This window comes from Pelmatolapia mariae, linkage group LG18, assembly GCF_036321145.2.
Source record: "Pelmatolapia mariae isolate MD_Pm_ZW linkage group LG18, Pm_UMD_F_2, whole genome shotgun sequence".
In the NCBI taxonomy this organism is placed as follows: domain Eukaryota; kingdom Metazoa; phylum Chordata; class Actinopteri; order Cichliformes; family Cichlidae; genus Pelmatolapia; species Pelmatolapia mariae.
In genome coordinates this window covers 36917022-36935248 of record NC_086243.1, presented here as the reverse complement: position 1 = coordinate 36935248, position 18227 = coordinate 36917022, and the positions used below count along the sequence as shown (strand labels likewise).

Sequence of the window (18227 nt, the reverse complement as noted above, 5' to 3'; positions counted from 1 at the left end):
AGAAAAACCCAAATGTTCCATTTAAAAGAAAACCAGCGATCAGTATTCATACGCTCTGCGATTTATTCCCACAGGCGTTGATTTATTTCAGCTTTATCATCGCTCGGTCCTGACAGAGCTGTTTATCGAGCTCCGACTAAATAAAAACAGAATTCAAACACAGGACTTGACGGGTACAAACGATCCTGTTTTAGGATCACATATTAACAATTGTAGAAAACTGTTTGCAGCCAACAGGAAAAAAAGAAGAAGAAAGGATAAATCTGAGAATCTGTTTTTCCTCCGGAGGCTCGTCACAGAAACACGAGACTTCAGAGAAACGTCTGGACCTCCTACGAGGGATCTTCCACAAACGGTGGCGTTTTCCAGGGCTCTGATTGGTCAGTAGGCATTTTCATACCTGCTGATCTCAAAGCTGTTTGCAGCGTAGGTTACCATGGTGACATGCCCCAGTAAGAAGAAACCAGGGTTAACGCTGAAGTGACGTGGATAAGAGCTCTAGTTTATTTATGGTTTTTGTTCACCGAGTCGAGTCCTTTTGTTGTTGTGGATCGAACAATGAAGAGCTTCCAGCTGCTCGCCGCAGCAGGTCAGTCGATGTTTTATTGACTGGAGGGGGCAGAGTTCAGTCAGTGGATGGAGAGCATCCATGTATGTCTGAACTCTGACGGGGTCATTCTAACATGTGAACTTGCACAATCATTTTCAGTTACACTCTGTTTACCCGTCACATAAAACCCCCAGCACATTTAAATTTGTGGCTGTGACGTGTGGAAAAGCTCATAGATACGAATAATCGTTCAAAGCCATGCAGGTGCATGAATGTGTGACAGAGCTAACAGGTCTGTTCACGCCTGTGCTTCGATCAGTGAAAACTAGAAGGGCAGGTTAGCGCAGGATTAGTTAGCCACTGAGCACTTCCAGAGAGAAATGACACAACAGTCTGGATTGTTCTCAGTTTCTGTGGCAAACCAGTCAGTGTGGTCTCTTTTACTACACAAGGAGCAGCAGCAGAGCTAGCACAGGGCGGAGGATGCTAACAGCAACGTCACCTGTGATGTCATCAGCTCCTTCGTATCTCTACGAAACCAAAAACTGTCAAGAACATCGACCATGTTTTCCCACATACTGAAACCAGCTTCTCTCAGAGTGCGAGGGCTGAGGGTGAAACCGCTGTGACTGAAACCTTCTCTTATTTCATAAACAGGGCAAAAGAAAAACATGATCCCAATTTAGAAGAAACTTTATTTATACAGGTTCCTTTAACAACAATCTACACTTTGTTAGTGTCACCTCTAAAGTCCAAAATGATACAAAGTTTCCGTAAGTATGAAACACGAAGGGTAAAATGAAACTGGGAGGATCGCAGCCACGACAGAATCCAGGTCAGGAACCGTAGATGAGAACATGACAGGATTAACAGAGCGCGCTGGCACGGTTAGGTTTGGATGCACAAAGCAAAGGAAAACGGCTGCGTGAACGACACGAGCTGACGAGCTCCCTTGCCGTCGGAGCCAAAAGTCCAGGCGGGAGGCAGACGCCAACACCCCGCTCCGACCTGCAGCTTTCCAGGCTACGACTCCTCACCTGTGTGAGTGTCCAGGTGCTCCAACAAGCTGCGACTAGATGGAAAAGTGGCGCCGCACACGCCGCAGGGATACAGCTCCTCACCCGCGTGCGTCTTCATGTGCACGGACAGGATGCTTTTCTGACGGAAACTTTTCCCGCAGCTCTTGCACGAGTACGGCTTCTCGCCCGTGTGCGTTCTCATGTGCACGGACAGGATGTTTTTTTGGCGGAAGCTCTTCCCACAGGCTTTGCAGGGATACGGCTTCTCGCCCGTGTGCGTTCGCTCGTGGATCGTCAGATCGCTTTTTTGAGCGAAACCTTTACCGCACGTTGCGCAGGAATACGGCTTCTCGCCCGTGTGAGTGCGCATGTGCACGGACAGAATCTTTTTCTGACGGAAACTTTTCCCGCAGGCTTTGCAAGAATACGGCTTCTCGCCCGTGTGCGTTCTCATGTGCACCGACAAAGTGCCGCTGAATCGGAAACTCTTCCCACATTCTTCGCAGGTGTGCGGCTTCTCATCGGTGTGCGTTCTCACATGGACCAATAGGTGACCCCTCTGAATAAAACCTTTCCCGCATATTTCACAAGCGTATGGCTTCTCACCCGTGTGAAGCCGCATGTGGCTCAGCAGGTGACTGCTCTGAGTAAAACCTTTCCCGCACGTTTCACAGGAATACGGCTTCTCGCCCGTGTGGGTTCTCATGTGACCCAACAGGTGAGCCCTCCGAGTGAAACTCTTCTCACATGTTTGGCAAGTATACGGCTTCTCGCCCGAGTGGATTTTCTGGTGTTCTTTTACGTAAGAGTTTTTCTTAAAGGCTTTTCCACAAACATTACATTTAAAAGGCTTTTTACTCGAGTCGGCGTCACGCTGACTCTCTGACACCGGAGAGCTGCCGGGAGCGCCGTCAGAGTGAAGGTGGTGACCGTTAGCCTCTGGTTCACTGTGGTCACTGTCATCAAAAGCAGTCACCAAGAAGGCGTCGGTCTCCTCCTTCAGGACGAGCTGCTCATCCTCCTGGCTGGTGCGCACTTCCTCCTGTTCCTCTTTAATGTGTAGAGGCGTCGGCTCCTCCTGGTCCCCACTGGAGTTCATCCTCAGGTCACACAGCTGCTCCTCCTCACAGACAGAGAGACAAACCACAAAAACATTAGTTCAAACTACAAATGACACAACAGTGTCCTCATACACACACACACATATAAATGTATAGTTGTTGTCTGAAAACGATCATCTTTATTTCAGTTTCATTGCCATGGGATAAAACAGATTTGTTTTTAATTCAACACGTCGTCTTCTATACATTTCTGGGATTCCATCGTCCTCAGTCAGGCGAGCTACGCTACGCTGCTCTTTGTGGACTTCAGCTCACGTCCTGGTCACAGACCGGTGACCAGCTGACGACCCCTCACTGCCTCACTTCTGTGTGATTGCTCCCAAGGTGGACGAGCGGGGGCCCCACATCACCCGAGCCTAAACGCTGGCTCCCCACAGGGCTGTGCTTGTGCCCTGCGCTCTCCACCCTTTACACCCACATCCACACCCCCACCCAGTCCAGCAATAGCATCAACAATTCTCAAGATGAGACAATCCCAGTGACACAGAGGAGGACCTGACCCGGAGCACAAGCACAGTACTGGTTTAAAAACTGCTGTGTCCTCCTGTCACTACTGCAAAGGGAACACCCGGACATGCTGGACATGGTTTTCCAACAGCACAGAGGAACGCACTCCCAGAACATCTCGAGATATATCGCCCCCTTTTGTGAAAGATGCGTCTCGACCCGGACGCTTTGTGTTTGAAAGCTGCACATCAGAAACAAGGACAAACACTTTAAAAGACAACAAATTGTGCGAGACATGTGGAAATGTCTGGAACATGTGCCGCATTCCTTATGAGATGTTCTCACACATCTTTGGCGTTTCATGGAAAACGCCAAAAACCGTCTAATCAAAGGCGTTTGAAAGCATTAATGACATCACTCATTTAATGAGCTTGACCGTGCGGCACCTTTGAACAACGTGGACAATAAAGCGGCCGTATATACATGAGACATGAAAGCATGTTCCTACAAAACATGTAACATCTGAAACAGAGACGACGATGACACAGCGGGGCGTGTTGTGCTGCACGCCATGAATGATGACCTCCACTGTGTCCCTAATCTAATTCTTTTGCCTTTAACAGAAACAACAACAACAGATCCCGACCCTCGCCTGTCTGCTTTGGTGGGACTGATGTCACATCCTGTCAGTATCTGTGAGTCCAGCTGGATGAGAAGCTGGAGAGGTCTGCCAGCACGGACGCTGTCTACAGAAAGAGTCTGAGCCGGCTCAGATCCTTCAGTGTGTGCAGCAGGCTGCTCTGAAGCTCCCACCCTGGAGGAGGTGATCACTGACTCCCACCCCAGTTTCAGCAACGGGTCCCTTCAGCCTGGCTGTGTGAGGGAACGCTCCAGGAGCTCGTTCCTTCTGCTGCCGTCATTCATCCACTGGTGTCAGATCCACACATGTGGAACGGGATTAGTCACACCTCATAGTTATCTATCAATATCTCTGCTTCTACTCTCGTTTTATACGAGCGCTTGTTGTTGGTTATATATTTGTTGCTATGACAACTCAATTTCCCTCTGGGATTAATAGTCTCTCTGATTCTGACTCTGACAGTGTTTCTGAACAGCCATGCTCCACCTGGTGGCAGACGGCTGCATGACATGTAGGAGGAATGAAAACAAACAAACAAACAAACAATGGGGGTTTCCTGTTCCGCCCTCTCTCATGATGGCCGCACAGACACACCTCCTCCGATCAAAAACAGAAACATGTTCTGCAAACTGAGATTTAAAACCTGTTTGATGTTAAAAACACTGAAAGCAGGAAGCAATGGAAACGAGAGGAAAAAGGAAGAAGGACCTGACGCAGTAAATGGATGAGGACTCGTGGGCCTGCTATGTGCTGGCAATGCTGAAGACAACACGAGGCAGACATCCAACCAACCTGCTGCGGTAAATACGAAGATAATCTTACAAGAAATTTGAGAATTTCAAAAGGAGAGCAAAACACACAGCTGGAAGACATCTAAGGTAATTTTACCTTAGATGTCTTAGACTAACAGGAGAATCGGAGAGGTGGAAAACCAGACTGAAGCAGCCAAAAGCAGAGATCAAATACTGGAGCAGATGATGAAACATGTGCTCAAAGCTCAAGCCCGACACGATGGAAAACTTATTGACCAGGAGGAGCCAGGAGAGGCAATATTAGGATGTATAATGTCCCAGAAAATGAAGAGGGGGACTCGACGAGAGGTTTTGTGGAGAAACTCAGAGAAAACCTGGACACTCGACCGGACATGAGCTGCACCATGAAAGGGCACACAGAGCGCTCGCCTCCAAGCCTGCCTCCACTGAGAGACCCAGATCGATAGTGATCACATTTCACCACTACGAAACTAAAGAGGAAATTCTGCTTAAAGCACGGATTAAGAACGACAAAGGTAACAAATTGGAGGATTTATTTCGATCATGATTATCTGACAGCGGTGTTGAATAAACAAAGGATACAACGAAGTGAAGCTGAAGAAAATCAGGTTCCAGACATCGTATCCAGCCAGGCTCCGGGTGTTCTCCGAGGAGGGGACACAGCTCTACCACTCAGCTGATGAGGCTACAAAAGGCTCCGAAGGACCGAGGATTCCCGGTCAAAGTCCCCCCCCAGTGGATCCTATGGAGCAGCTGATCCAGCAAGCATGGAGCATCCCGGGAGAGAACACACCCCAGGGCAGCAGCTATCAGAGACAAGCTCCAGGTCTGCTAAAGGAAATCTCCTCAGTAAGAACCAAAATAATAATAACAAAAAGCAGTTACAGTCAAAAGGTATGGGACTGACTGGGACTGACTGATTAGTGTGTATATCCCACCTGGCAGTACTTTCTCTTTTTACAAGCAGAAGTTGATGATTAGCCAGGCTAAAGGTGTGTGGAGGTCTGAACATACACTTAAACCCAAAACAAACAGGCTCCAACAAAACAACTGGTATAAAAGTGAAAGAGCTGATGGAGGACATGGGTTTGATTGGTGTTCCCTATTCCACACATCACTCATCATATATCAGAATAGACCATTTCGTTGTCCAACGCAGGCACAGATCAAGAACTATCGAGTCGGACGTCGGAACAGCAGACCTGAGCGAACGCGCCCTGATAAATATTGTAGTCGACTTACAGGAAAACTAAAGAGAAACAACATGGAGACTTAGGCCCCGCCTACTTAACGATGCTAATCTTAGGAAAGAAATGAGCAATGAAATTCAAAAGTACATGAAAGAAAATGATAATGGAGAGGTGTCCTCACCGATACTGTGGGACGCAGCAAAGCCAGTGTTAGCAGGAAAAATGACTGCAGCAGCCTCAAGGAAAAAGAAACTTTACCAGGAAAAACGGCACGATTCCCAAAAAGAGCTGGAAAACAGCCATGCACTGAACCAAAATCTGAATACACTAAAACAAGAAATCAAATGAACTTCATATACACTCGGGAGATTGAACAGAAGATGCTACTTTGTAGACAAAGACATTACAAAATCAGCTCTAAATTTACTGAATTATTGGCACAGAAACTAAAGAAACATCAATATACAAAATGAGATCAAGCTGGCTTTAAACATAAACCTCAAACCCAGGATGATACAAGACGACGACACAGAGCGGGCTGTGATCCTTGAAGAGGCTTTTGTTAGTTGGCAGTGCTGATACAGAGTACTGCAGAAATCTGTTTATCACCAGCTCATTAAAACCAATGTAAAAGCATTATATGACAATCCAGCCGCAAGGCTTAAGATTAATGGTCACCTAACTCAACGTCTAACATTGGAGAGGTGAGTGAGACAAGGCTGTGCCTCGCCTCCTCTTTGCTGCAACAGAAAAATCACAGGTGTTACAATAAATGTCAATGATGTACTTTTATACTTGAAAACAGCTGAGGAGTCCCTGCCTGAGGTAATGAACTGTCTTAAAAACATTGGTCCAATGACAGGATGTAAACTGAGGCCCTATAATTACAGTCCATGTGAAAAACCCAAACAAGCACATCCACTGAAATGGAAAACAAAATTACAACCATTTATATCAAAGAGACGGGATCATATCTCTGAGCATAAGCTCTAGAATAGAAACCATCAAAATTCATGTTTTACCAAGATTTCTGTATGTTTCAGTGTTTCAGAGCCTCCCACTCAGGATTACCGTAGTTTTCGGGTCATAAGCCGCTACTTTTTTCCCACACTGTGAACACTGCGGCTTATACTGACGTGCGGCTAATGCATTTTTTTTTTTTTTTTTCATGCAGCCAAAAACATTTTGCCTGTTAACAGTAGACCAATAAAATTGATAAGTAGTATATATACGGTATATATTTTTACCGGTTGTTAAGAGATGTTGTAATGTTGTTTGTGCACTGTTCAGTAAAAAAAAAAAAAAAAAACAGGCAACGTAATTTGTGTGTTACTGATACGTACGTATACTTAGAGGGAGCCGTGTTACAGGCGCTGTTCGAGGAAAAAAAGCATTTGCAGTATGTACTTTTGTATGTTACCATAACGTTTATGTTACCATGTTTATGTTACCTTACGGATTAAATTAAATGTTAAAAATCCTCATGTGTAATATTTCTGTGTAAATATCTCATATTACGAGTGAAACACGGCTTAAAATCCTGTGCGGCCTGTACAAGTACAAAATTGATTTTCTTTCTAAAATTAGAGCATGCGGCTTTTTATCAGGTGCACTCTGTAGTCCGGGAATTACGGTAATCACAAAGATTTTACTGAATGGGATAAAACGATCTCTAGATTTATATGACAAAACATTACAAGAGAACAGTGGCCCACCGCGTTCAAAAAAATATTATACTTGAGCAATGATCGAGGCTGCACTGGTGGGATCCATCATATGGAACAACAATAACCAGTATGCATGTACAGGCAGTGCTGGCAGCTACAACTCTACAGGGTAAAACAAACACTGTGGGTTTGGAAAATGGTGATAAAAGAAAATAAACTGGAGAAGGATACAAAATATCGAAATGTGTGCATATGATTCAGAATCTACACCAAATCAAATAGATGCTAGTTTTAAAAACTGGATAGAAAAAGGACTCCGTATGTGGCGTTGTGAAGGAAGATGAAGTTATGAGTTTCCAAACTTTAAAGCAAACATTTCATTTAGAAAATCGAGACCACTACAGACATCTACAGCTAAGAAACTTTTATACTCGAAACATTAAAGACCAAAAACCACTGCAGCGAGGCCGTTCATCCAACTCTTTCTAAATGCTGAAAGGTCAGAAACTAAGAAAGCTGGTCTCACAAATATACAAAAGTCTTCATGATTACAACAGTCACTCAACAACAATTTTATTACCCAGCTCTCACTATGATGATGGAGGAACTGTGGCTACGAGGCAGCACAACACTACCATGTGTGTTGGGACTGTAAGAATATTAAGAACTACGGCAGAGACGTTCATAAAGTGATACAAAACATCTTTAGCACACATTTACTCTTTGATTTCAAATCCATGTTTGTAGGACACTAGGGCTGCCACGATTAGTCGACTATCAAAATCGTTGACGACTAATTTAATAGTCGACGCGTCGTTTGAAGCTTTGTAAGATCCCAAAAGACGCAGGAATAAGTAGTAGGATTTAAGAGTGTAATAACGGACTGAAACAGAAGACGGCAGCACTGCATGTACAAGGATGCCAGCTGCAGTTAAACACAGAAGAAGAAGAAGCAGTGTCCAGTATCGTAGCTGTGTCCAAATTCAGGAACCGCATCCTCCTGTGCCCGCATTAGTAGGCCGATTACGTTACAGCAACACGATGAAGGCTGTCCAAATTCGAAGACTCCAACAAATGCGCCCTTCATTTCCCCAGATTTGAAGGATGAAGGTTTAAGAAAAAACATTATACTTGAGCAATGATCGAGGCTGCACTGGTGGGATCCATCATATGGAACAACAATAACCAGTATGCATGTACAGGCAGATACAACTCCTCTGCCTCCCCAAATCTGGGGAAACATTTCCCCAGATTTGAAGGATGGGTCGGGTGTATACTTCGTGGCCCAACCTATCCCAGAATTCATAGCGCGGCTGTTAGGTCTAATTGTTGAATGTTGCCATTGTGTTTCTTAAATTTGTACAGTCTTAGTTCAAGCAGTAGGATCAAAGCCATTCCTTTGATCCTAACCACCTCTAACCACTTTGTGCTGGGGGAGGTTTTATTGCAGATACATCCTATCTGGAAGATCTGCTTCTTTTGATGTAAACTTCCTGCGTTTACGACCCTTTGGTCAGCAGGAGGTAACACACACACACACACACACATTCTTACCTACATACAGAAGTTCACACATATACATATAATGCCTTAGAACCATGTGGGCGTTGCTTTGCTGTGTTTTGTGTGAACTGTCTCTCAATAAAAGGCAGCGAGAGGAGGCCGGATTTGGGGTCATTGTCGTGCTGGACACAGATGTGGCCTCCCTTGCGCAAGTAATCGATCGAACGCTGTTGCCTTGTTTTTCTTTCATGATGAATAAGTCTCTAGAACTAGCGGGGTTTGTGGGAACAGACCCAACAGCGGCCCTGCTCAGTTTCCAACAACGGCGGCAGCTAGTTAGTTTTAATATTACTCTTATTATTCTTTCTGGGTCACAAAATAAATGTTTAGCATATTTTCAGGTGAGAATGTAGCTGTGTAAACCTCAAATATCTGCTCAGTTTATCAAGACACCACATATTTTCAAAAGCGCTCCGACGTTTTCGGAGACGTCTGTTACCCACCAGCTCGATAGCTGACCGGGGGCAAGGCTCACTAGAGCCGCTGAGAACACCGGACTCCCGGCAAATCGTTTTCAAACCCACCGCCGTCTTTCACTACTCAGGTTAAACATGATATACAAGTCACTTAGAGCAGCGGTCCCCAACCTTTTTTGCGCCACGGACCGGTTTATGCCCGACAATATTTTCACGGACCGGCCTTTAAGGTGTCGCGGATAAATACAACAAAATAAAACTAGTACCGGTACCGAAAAAAGAAGATTTATTCATAACACACGTGAAAAGACCCAGGAAAACCGAGTTAATGATAAAAAAATAACGCTGAAAACCGATAAAAACCCTGAAAACCATACATTTCACACCCGAGCCTCAACTCTCGCGGCCCGGTACCAAACGACTCACGGACCGGTACCGGGCCGAGGCCCGGGGGTTGGGGACCGCTGACTTAGATAACTTAAATTGTTATTGTTTGGCTTTTTTCAGTGTTTTATTTGTTCCTGAGTAAATCGGTTTGGCTGAGATTAAAGTTATAGTTTTTACACAGCTGAATAAACGTCAGGCAGACAGCTGATTATCAGAAGTGTGAGATGCTCGAGAATTTACTCCGGTGTCCTGTTATATTTTAGATAGCAAGGAGCAGACAGCTGAGTTTATTAAACTCCACCGAAACAATCTGCAAAATTCATTAAAGTTCAATAAACTATCATCTTCTCTTTATTTTTAGTTAGCACATATCTTAAACACTTAAAGCTGTAATCTAATGATAGTTATATAAGAGCAGATGCTGCTGGTGCAATAAGCTGCACGTTTTACGTCCAATGGATGATGATCTAATTAGTCGACTAATCGCATAAATAATCTGTGACTAGTCGACTATCAGAATAATCGTTTGTGGCAGCTCTATAGGACAGCGGTCCCCAACCCCCGGGCCTCGGACCAGTACCGGCCCGTGAGTCGTTTGGTACCGGGCCGCGAGAGTTGAGGCTCAGATGTGAAATGTATGGTTTTCAGGGGTTTTATCGGTTTTCAGCGTTATTTTGTTATCGTTTTTATCGTTAACTCAGTTTTCCTGGGTCTTTTCACGTGTGTTATGAATAAGTCTTCTTTTTTTCGGTACCGGTACTAGTTTTATTTTATTGTATTTATCCGCAACACATTAAAGGCCGGTCCGGGCATAAACCGATCTGTGGCGCAAAAAAGATTGGGGACCGCTGCTATAGGACACACAAGGTGTAGATAAATACTTGGTGTGCTGCTGACCAAAAGATGGCCAACATGGGATCCACCAACATTACCCAGCTGGACTCATGTAACTTTACAGATTTATAAGATTTAAAAGATTACTTTATTGACTTTAGAGTATGAGACATTAGGGCTGTTCGATATAACCATATATATCAGATGACGATATGAAAACGTCTATCGTTTCATTTTACGCTATCGTTTGTTTCGTGGTGTCGCAAAATCAACTGTTTACGGCAATATTTTTTTCATCGTTTTGATGGTCACTGTATAATCTCCTGAAGTTCTATCTTCCTCTTATATTTAATATAACCACACTACAGACGGACAAGCCATTGTTTTTATGCGTTGTCGTTAGCAACAACGACGGTAAAACCATCGCGTGGCTCCGCCGTCCGCATGTTTATTTTAAACCTTTCACAATAAAGCTGAAGAGCCTGTTGAGATTTTTCAAAATAAACTGAATCACGTGAAATAGAATGCAGAGTGTTTACATAAGAAGCTAAAAAGAGGCGTCCGGTGTTAAAAAAAATAAAGCTTAGAACAGGCTTTTCCCCGCAACACACCGTGTAATAAATACTCACAAAGAAAACTGAGGCCGTTTCAACTTATGTAACACTCGACTCCAGGTACACACGCCCAGCTGAAAACACTTCACGCAAGTCAACTTGCCTGAGATTCACAGAATTAGCTGAAAATGTAAAATTTTTGTGATGTATATCGTTATCTGGACGATAAATGTCTTATATCGGGATATGAGATTTTGGTCATATCGCACAGCCCTATGAGACATGTATGAAACACTGGGGACATGGCTCCGCTGGATATTGCTGATATTCAGCATTGAAGGAATAAATGTTTAAATGTTTTTACTCTGTAAAGTAACACGTACGTAGTTACAAACTACATCTATCTGTACATGTGTTGTTTTTTTCTCTCCTCACACCTGTGTGAAGGAAAAGTACCTGAAGTGAGTGCACACACCTAGACTACAATGCTCCTCTGTACTTATGAGTCTTAAAACTAAGGAAGCCGTTAAACGATGTGCATTTCATCTTATGCATAACTTCAATAAACACTTAAATTTAAAAAAAGCAGATAAAAACAATAGGATTAAATAACTGTTACGTATGCTGACAGTAGCAACAATGTGTAATAATAAGCAGCAATCAGCCGACAGCCGTGCAGCTCAAACAGCAGCACGATCGTTTGTGCCATCAGGGAGAACTCTGCTGATAATCTGCTGTGAGGTCCTGAGGACTGAGCCAAAGGTGGAGGCTGGGATTTATCAGAGCTGAGTGATTACACCAAACTCTGCCAGGCACAGCTGACTGCACATGAACACGGTTTGCTGTCAGAGCGAGCTCAAAGCGTGTTGGTGCTCTACGGTTACACGACGTTCATAACTCTGGGTTTTTCTTTCCCCAGCATGTGACAGTCTGACAGGCCCACGGTTAAGGATCCAGACACTCATCTGCGCCTGGATGGAGCTGACCCCCACGCCTATAAAACAGTTGGAGGTGGTGGTGTGAGGCGGACTGAGCAGATGTGCTCAGGTAAGTCGGTGGAGAGCTATTTTAGATCCCTGCTGCCTGAGAGCCCACGGGGCGTGTCCTCACCCACGCTTTAATGAAGCCCGGGTTTATTTTCACAAACAGAGACAACATGGTGGTGACGTAGTTTATGCTGTGCACTCATTGGCCGCCCGCGGCTCGCGCACCATGTCAGGGAAAGGAGACGGGCTCATCAAACAGACGTCACACCTACAGTGTGACGTCTGCTCTGTGGGGCCACGTCCGGAGTTGATCGCGACAGTTTACCACGTGTGTACGCTACAAATCGATCAGCTGATATTTGATCACGTGGCTGAGCTGTTGGCGACCTTCCAGAGAGCCCAGACCGCGCAGGACGCACGAGACCTTTTGTTCGGGGCGCGCGCAGCTGTACGCAGACTAAACGTCCCGCAGAGCTGTGATCAGGATCCTCCCTCTGAGGGACACTCACCTGTCCTGTGCAGCTTGATTTGGGGTTTCCAGGTGATATCCAGCAGTCTGCGCTGACGGTCGATCTCTTCCTCGTACTGGACGATCGTTTTTTCAAACTCCAAGAATATTTGTTCAGCAGCAGCAGTTAGTCGCTCGTTGATAAACTCTCTCAGAGACTGAACTAAAGGCATTGTTACTGCCACAGCTCACACACTCAGCTCACACACTCAGCTCACACACTCAGCTCACACACAGCACAAAGCGAGCCCCCAAAAGTTCACGCTGGAACAACCATACTGCCGCCTTTTCATTGTTTACTTCCACCGGATGTCCCGCTCTGAAGTTCCGGCAGGAGAAGGATGTTCAAATTCTTTGTTCCGCTTGGAATAAACGTCCTTCTTTCTTTCTAAAACCTGTTTAAATGTACTAAACAGAGCCATAAATACATAAACAGCGTGTTATAAATAATAAAGGAGAAAAATGGAAAGAAAAGGCCTCATTCAGGTTTTTATCCATAATGAATCATATCCATTCTACTATTGATCATTCATATACTCAACACCAAAGAGTCTGACGTGAATGAATAATAACACACGGCTTTATAATATTTTATTGTTTGATGTAGGTCTAAAATAAATGAGGAATTACACATACTGTTCATTAAATGTGTTTGTGGCGTGCTCAGAGTCTTCATTGGTGGAAATCATTTGTAAAAAGTTCCAAACATGATGTCTAGATTTGAAAATGCAAACGCACAGCTCTTTGTGCCAAAGTTAATGAGATATGCTGATGATTAAAGCGTGTCCTGTTATGGAAATGTGAAATAAATCCACGGAGACACAAACAGGTTTGAGTTAGCTTCACTCAGGGCACAAAGAGCAGCACAGAGCGTGGCAACAAGCTGACAGTCATGTGTAGAGATGGGCCCAGCACAGTGTCAGAGTGCACTCACAACATCTTCTACTGAAAGTTTGTATGGAGGCAGAGCGCGATGCTGTGGGTTCACTCAGCAGCTCAGGCTGGCACAGAGAAGAGCAGCACCTTCACATTTCCCACCACAGTTTATGCAACACATTCTAAGAGTTTTAATATGTTTAAGGATGGCAAGGATATTTGGCATGCAGCCAGGAGGCATGGAGGCCTGTTTAGGGTGCAGTGCTGCAGCTGACCTACGACCTCTCTGTGAATAAATGTCACCTTGTTTATATAAGTCTGCTTCAGCTGTGTGCAAATAAAACTCATATAACTCACCTATAGATCATAAGGGCTACGGGGTACTTTGTAACCAATAACTACTGCAAACACTGCTGTGAATTCTCAGAAACACTCTGATCATATAAATATACGCCCACAAAGGATTTATGGTCTGTCTCTGCAGTTTAAGGAGACGCTGCTCGGCTCTGATCCAACATCTTCAGCATGGAGGTACAAAAATATCACGAGTGGAATAACGTAACAAACAGACAGACACGTGACCCGAAGGCTTTACCAGGGTTTATGTGTGCCCAGTGTCCCCTAGAGGGCGCTAAAACACAAGCATAAATCTCCACAAACATGAAGAAATAAGTAGCGCCACCAAACAATGAGATACAGACGCTTTAATAAACCACTGAAGTGCTCAAACAATATCAGACCACCCGCCATAAAAAGGAGAAACTCAGATCCTGTAAGATTCTGTCAAAACTTGTTGGAATTTTTTTTAAATCAAGGAAACACATAAACACGTGACTTCATGTTTTTACACCTATAGTTGAGCCAGCATGCTCAGTCACATCACTTTACCGCTAAAACCTTTTTTTCCCAGGAATGCAAGTAAATAACTTTAATGTGTCACTTTAATCAAATAATAATCTGATTTACTTTTTTCAGCTTTTTTGTAAAACTGTGAATTTTACGCTCATGTGTAACAACAATAATAATAAAACATTAAAGTGCACAGTGGCAGACGGAGCATGACAGGAATGCTGTGTCATAAACACGGACCGGGTGCTGGTCTAACACATTTGTGAAGCACTATAAGTATATAAATGTACGCACACACACACACACGCGCACACATACACACACACACACGCACGCACACACGCGCACACACACACACACACACACATACACGCACACGCACGCACACACGCGCACACACACACATACACGCACGCACGCACGCACGCACGCGCACGCGTACACGCGCACACACACACACACACACACGCACACACACACACACACACGCGCACACACGCACACACACACACACACACACACACACACGTCATCTGTTAGCTTTAAAAACCTTTACGCTAATAAAGTGTGACCGTACGTTTGTTATGATTTCACATCAGCCGAGATAAAAGATCTGATCTGAGATATTTCACATAACACAAAGTAAATAATAACAGGTATCACACTCATAATCAGTAAACATTCACAACAGTGGGTATTGGAACCATGACTATGAGGGAAAGGTAATCAATCAAAAAAGTAACAATTATCAATGATGTTCATGCCAGTGAGCACTGCTGCCCACAGCAGGAAGGTCCTGAACTGTACTCCGCCGTGTGGGCGGGGCCTTTCTGTTCTCTGCGGCTTCCTCCCACAGTCCAAACACACCTGTCCAGGGTGTACCCCGCCTCTCGTCCTACGGTAGCTGGGATAGACTCCAGTGACCCTGATAAGGAGAAGTGGAAGAGACTGGATGGACTGACGATGTTCACATGTCAGCAGTAAGGGATTCAACAGATTCAAACACTGAACATCGTCATTTTAAGACGTATAATATTATTATTATTATTATTATTATTATTAATAATAATAATAATAATAATAATAATAATAATAATAATAATAATAATAGAGTGTGAATCAGTAGGCCTCCAGTGAAACCTACAGCTGCGTTAGATTTAGCAGCTCTTTGTTACTTGAAGTTAAAACATCGTCTGATTATTCTTCATGTTGGTTTTAATCACTGAAAGAAAAAGAATTAACAAATCAAAATAAAACATAAAAGCATTTTGATCAGCCCTATTTCTACTCGATTAACAACAGATAACCATTAGGTATCACATAAGATAACGTATCCTTAGTATCATTCAGAATTATTAGAGCTCTTTTTTCTTTTAATTTACTTTGTCCAAACGATTTCTAAATGGCATGACAGGAAGTACAGAAACAGGTCTTCGGAGTGGCTTGAAACTTGGAAAAATGGCTTCTTTGGAATGTTAGCTGACTTCTGAAGTGACGGACAGAGACAGAAGAAATGAAGTTCAAGCAGAAAGAAATCCTACAGCAGCTGAACCAACTTGGCAGATCCCGAACAAACCCAGAGTCCGACGTGGAGGGGCTCCGTGAAGGTGGTCTCTACCTTTTGAAGGAGAGTCATGGAGTCGGAGACGCTGTGGAAGGACAGGATACCTGCGCTCTGATCCACGTACACCCCGATCTTGCTGGACTGAGGGACCTGTAGGAACATGATGGTGCTGTCATGTCTGAATTCGTTATTGTGACACCACAACGCCCACGACTTGTCGTTGAATCCGAATCCACTCTCACTTCCTGTTCTGCTGATGCTCTTGTAGGCGACCGCTATAGCAACAAACTTGCTCCACTTCACCTCCCAGTAACACCGTCCACTCAGAGCTTCTTTGCTGAGGACCTGAAGGCTGTCACTGAATCTCTCTGGGTGATCAGGGTACAACTGCTCCTTCTTCATGTACGTGACCTTCCTGTTCCACTCAGACAGTGACAGCCATTTGCTCACTGTATTTGGATCCAGCGTGATTGGACACATATACTGTAAGAATTCGTTTCTGGTCTTGGGCTCTGCCAGCGGTGCAAAAGGTAGCGGCGGCGTCACCAAAGCTGGGTGTAGTGGAGCCAAAGCCGTGGGCTCTGCTGGTGGCACTGAAGATGTTGGTGACACCAAATGTTGTTGCGGTTGTTTCAAAAAGCTCTTGGGCTCTGCTGGAGGCACCACACGTTGTTTCAATGAATTTTTGCGTGCTGCTGTTGCCAGAAAAGATGATGCTGTTAGATGTGGTGCTGGTGGAAAACGGGGTTGTTTCAAGAAACTCTTGGGCTCTGCTGGTGGAACCACACGTGGTTGTTGGAAGGCTGCTGATTTGACTTCTTCTTCTTTTGTCACAAAAGATGGCGGTGCTGGTGGTGGTGGCACCACACGTAGTTGTTGTTGGAAGGCTGCCGATTTGACTTCTTCTTCTTTTGTTATGAAGGATGTTGGTGCTGGCACTATATGCGGTTGCTTCCCTGAACCCTCGAGCTCTGCTGGTCTCAGCGGCGCCTCTCCTTGGGTCCAGCCCTGACTCAGAAGGTCTTGGAGTTTGTCTTTGAGCTGCGATACCGCCGCCGTCACCTCCTCAAAGCTCGGAGGAGGGACGTTGATGCTGGTGTGTGTAGATTTGCTGAGTGCTGACAGCAAGTAGAAAGTGAGTAGAAAGTGGTGGTGGTCCTCGGTGTATGAAAGCTGCTTCAGCTCCCTTTCTTTCTTCTTTAACTCGGTGATTTCGTTCTGCAGCTTCTCCTCGAGCTCTTTGACCCGACGTGTTTCTGCTTCCTGCTGGATTCTGATCTGCTGCTGCACTTCGGAGCTTCGTCTCGCGATGAGTTGGGCCAGCTGGCTGAACACCGTCTGGCTATTCCTTGCTGCTTCATCGGCAGAACTGCTGATGACCCCCACCTGCTTCTGAAGCACTGTCAGATCTTGCTCCAAGTCTTGGATTCTCCGCTGGATGTTTTGCCGACATGGGTCGAGCTCATTCTGCCTCTCGGCCCGCTCTGCTGCCAGTGACACGACGTCGTGGCCTTTGTGTTCGCTGATAGAGCAGAGGTAGCAGATACACTGCTTGTCACTGCGACAGAAAACTTCCTTCACTTTGTTGTGGAGAGAGCAGATTTTTTCTTGGAGGTTTGCTGAGGCCTCAACCAGTTTGTGGCTCTGAAAGGCCTGGGAATCATAGTGAGGCTGGAGATGGTCGTCGCAGTAGGAGGCCAGACACTGCAGACAGGACTTGGTGGCTCTCTGCTTCCTCCCAGTACAGAAATCACAGGGCACATCTCCAGGTCCAGCATAGTTGTGATGAACAGGAGGAGCAGCTTGGAGCTCAGTTTTCTTCAGCTCCTCCACCAACTCTGCTAACATGGTGTTTTTGCCCAGCACTGGCCTCGGTATGAAGGTTTTCCTGCACTGGGGACAAGAGTGAACCCCCCTTTGATCCTCTCCATCCCAATGGTTGTTAATGCAGATCATGCAGTAGCTGTGCCCGCAGGGAAGAGTCACCGGATCCTTCAGTAGATCCAGACAGATCGAGCAGCACAACTTTTCTCTGTCCAGTTGAGGCATTTTAATTCTGAGAGACAGCCAAGAGTTTCTCTTCCTCTCAGCAGATTAAAGGCGAGTTCTGATCCGAACCCAAACTCGCTCCACTCCGTCGCACGTCTGCAAGACACGACAGCAGCAGGAAATATGCGGACAGAAACCATCTGCTGTGTTTAAGAGCAGGTAGCAGAAAGAAGCTATCAGGTTTAACTTCATTCCAGTCCAAATATGATGTCAACATGCATCACAAGACCGCCC

At 45.1% G+C, this 18227-nt stretch overlaps 2 protein-coding genes across 4 annotated transcripts; both read right to left on the bottom strand.

Moving 5' to 3' along the window:
* Nucleotides 1-108: 108 nt before the first annotated feature.
* Nucleotides 109-13083, bottom strand: LOC134616389 (zinc finger protein 239-like). Of its 3 annotated transcripts, none has more exons than XM_063461251.2 (2): nt 12657-13083; nt 109-2689 (listed from the first exon to the last, which is right to left on the bottom strand). In XM_063461251.2, exon 2 carries the CDS (start codon nt 2666-2668, stop codon nt 1574-1576), a length of 1095 nt encoding a protein of 364 aa, XP_063317321.1. In that variant the 5' UTR covers nt 2669-2689; nt 12657-13083; the 3' UTR covers nt 109-1573. The 3 variants fall into 3 exon arrangements, with proteins under 3 accessions (XP_063317321.1, XP_063317322.1, XP_063317320.1); XM_063461252.2 differs by having other exon boundaries at nt 109-2683; nt 12657-13082; XM_063461250.2 differs by having other exon boundaries at nt 110-2692; nt 12657-13080.
* A 2834-nt stretch (nt 13084-15917) lies between these two features.
* On the bottom strand, nt 15918-17993 carry LOC134616236 (tripartite motif-containing protein 16-like). Its single transcript, XM_063460954.1, has one exon. It carries the CDS (start codon nt 17991-17993, stop codon nt 15918-15920), a length of 2076 nt encoding a protein of 691 aa, XP_063317024.1.
* Between the last annotated feature and the right edge of the window lie 234 nt (nt 17994-18227).

Bases quoted from the DNA above. Each gene is read 5' to 3' on its own strand.
- LOC134616389 (XM_063461251.2), bottom strand. From the start codon at position 2,668: ATGAACTCCAGTGGGGACCAGGAGGAGCCGACGCCTCTACACATTAAA.
- LOC134616236 (XM_063460954.1), bottom strand. From the start codon at position 17,993: ATGCCTCAACTGGACAGAGAAAAGTTGTGCTGCTCGATCTGTCTGGAT.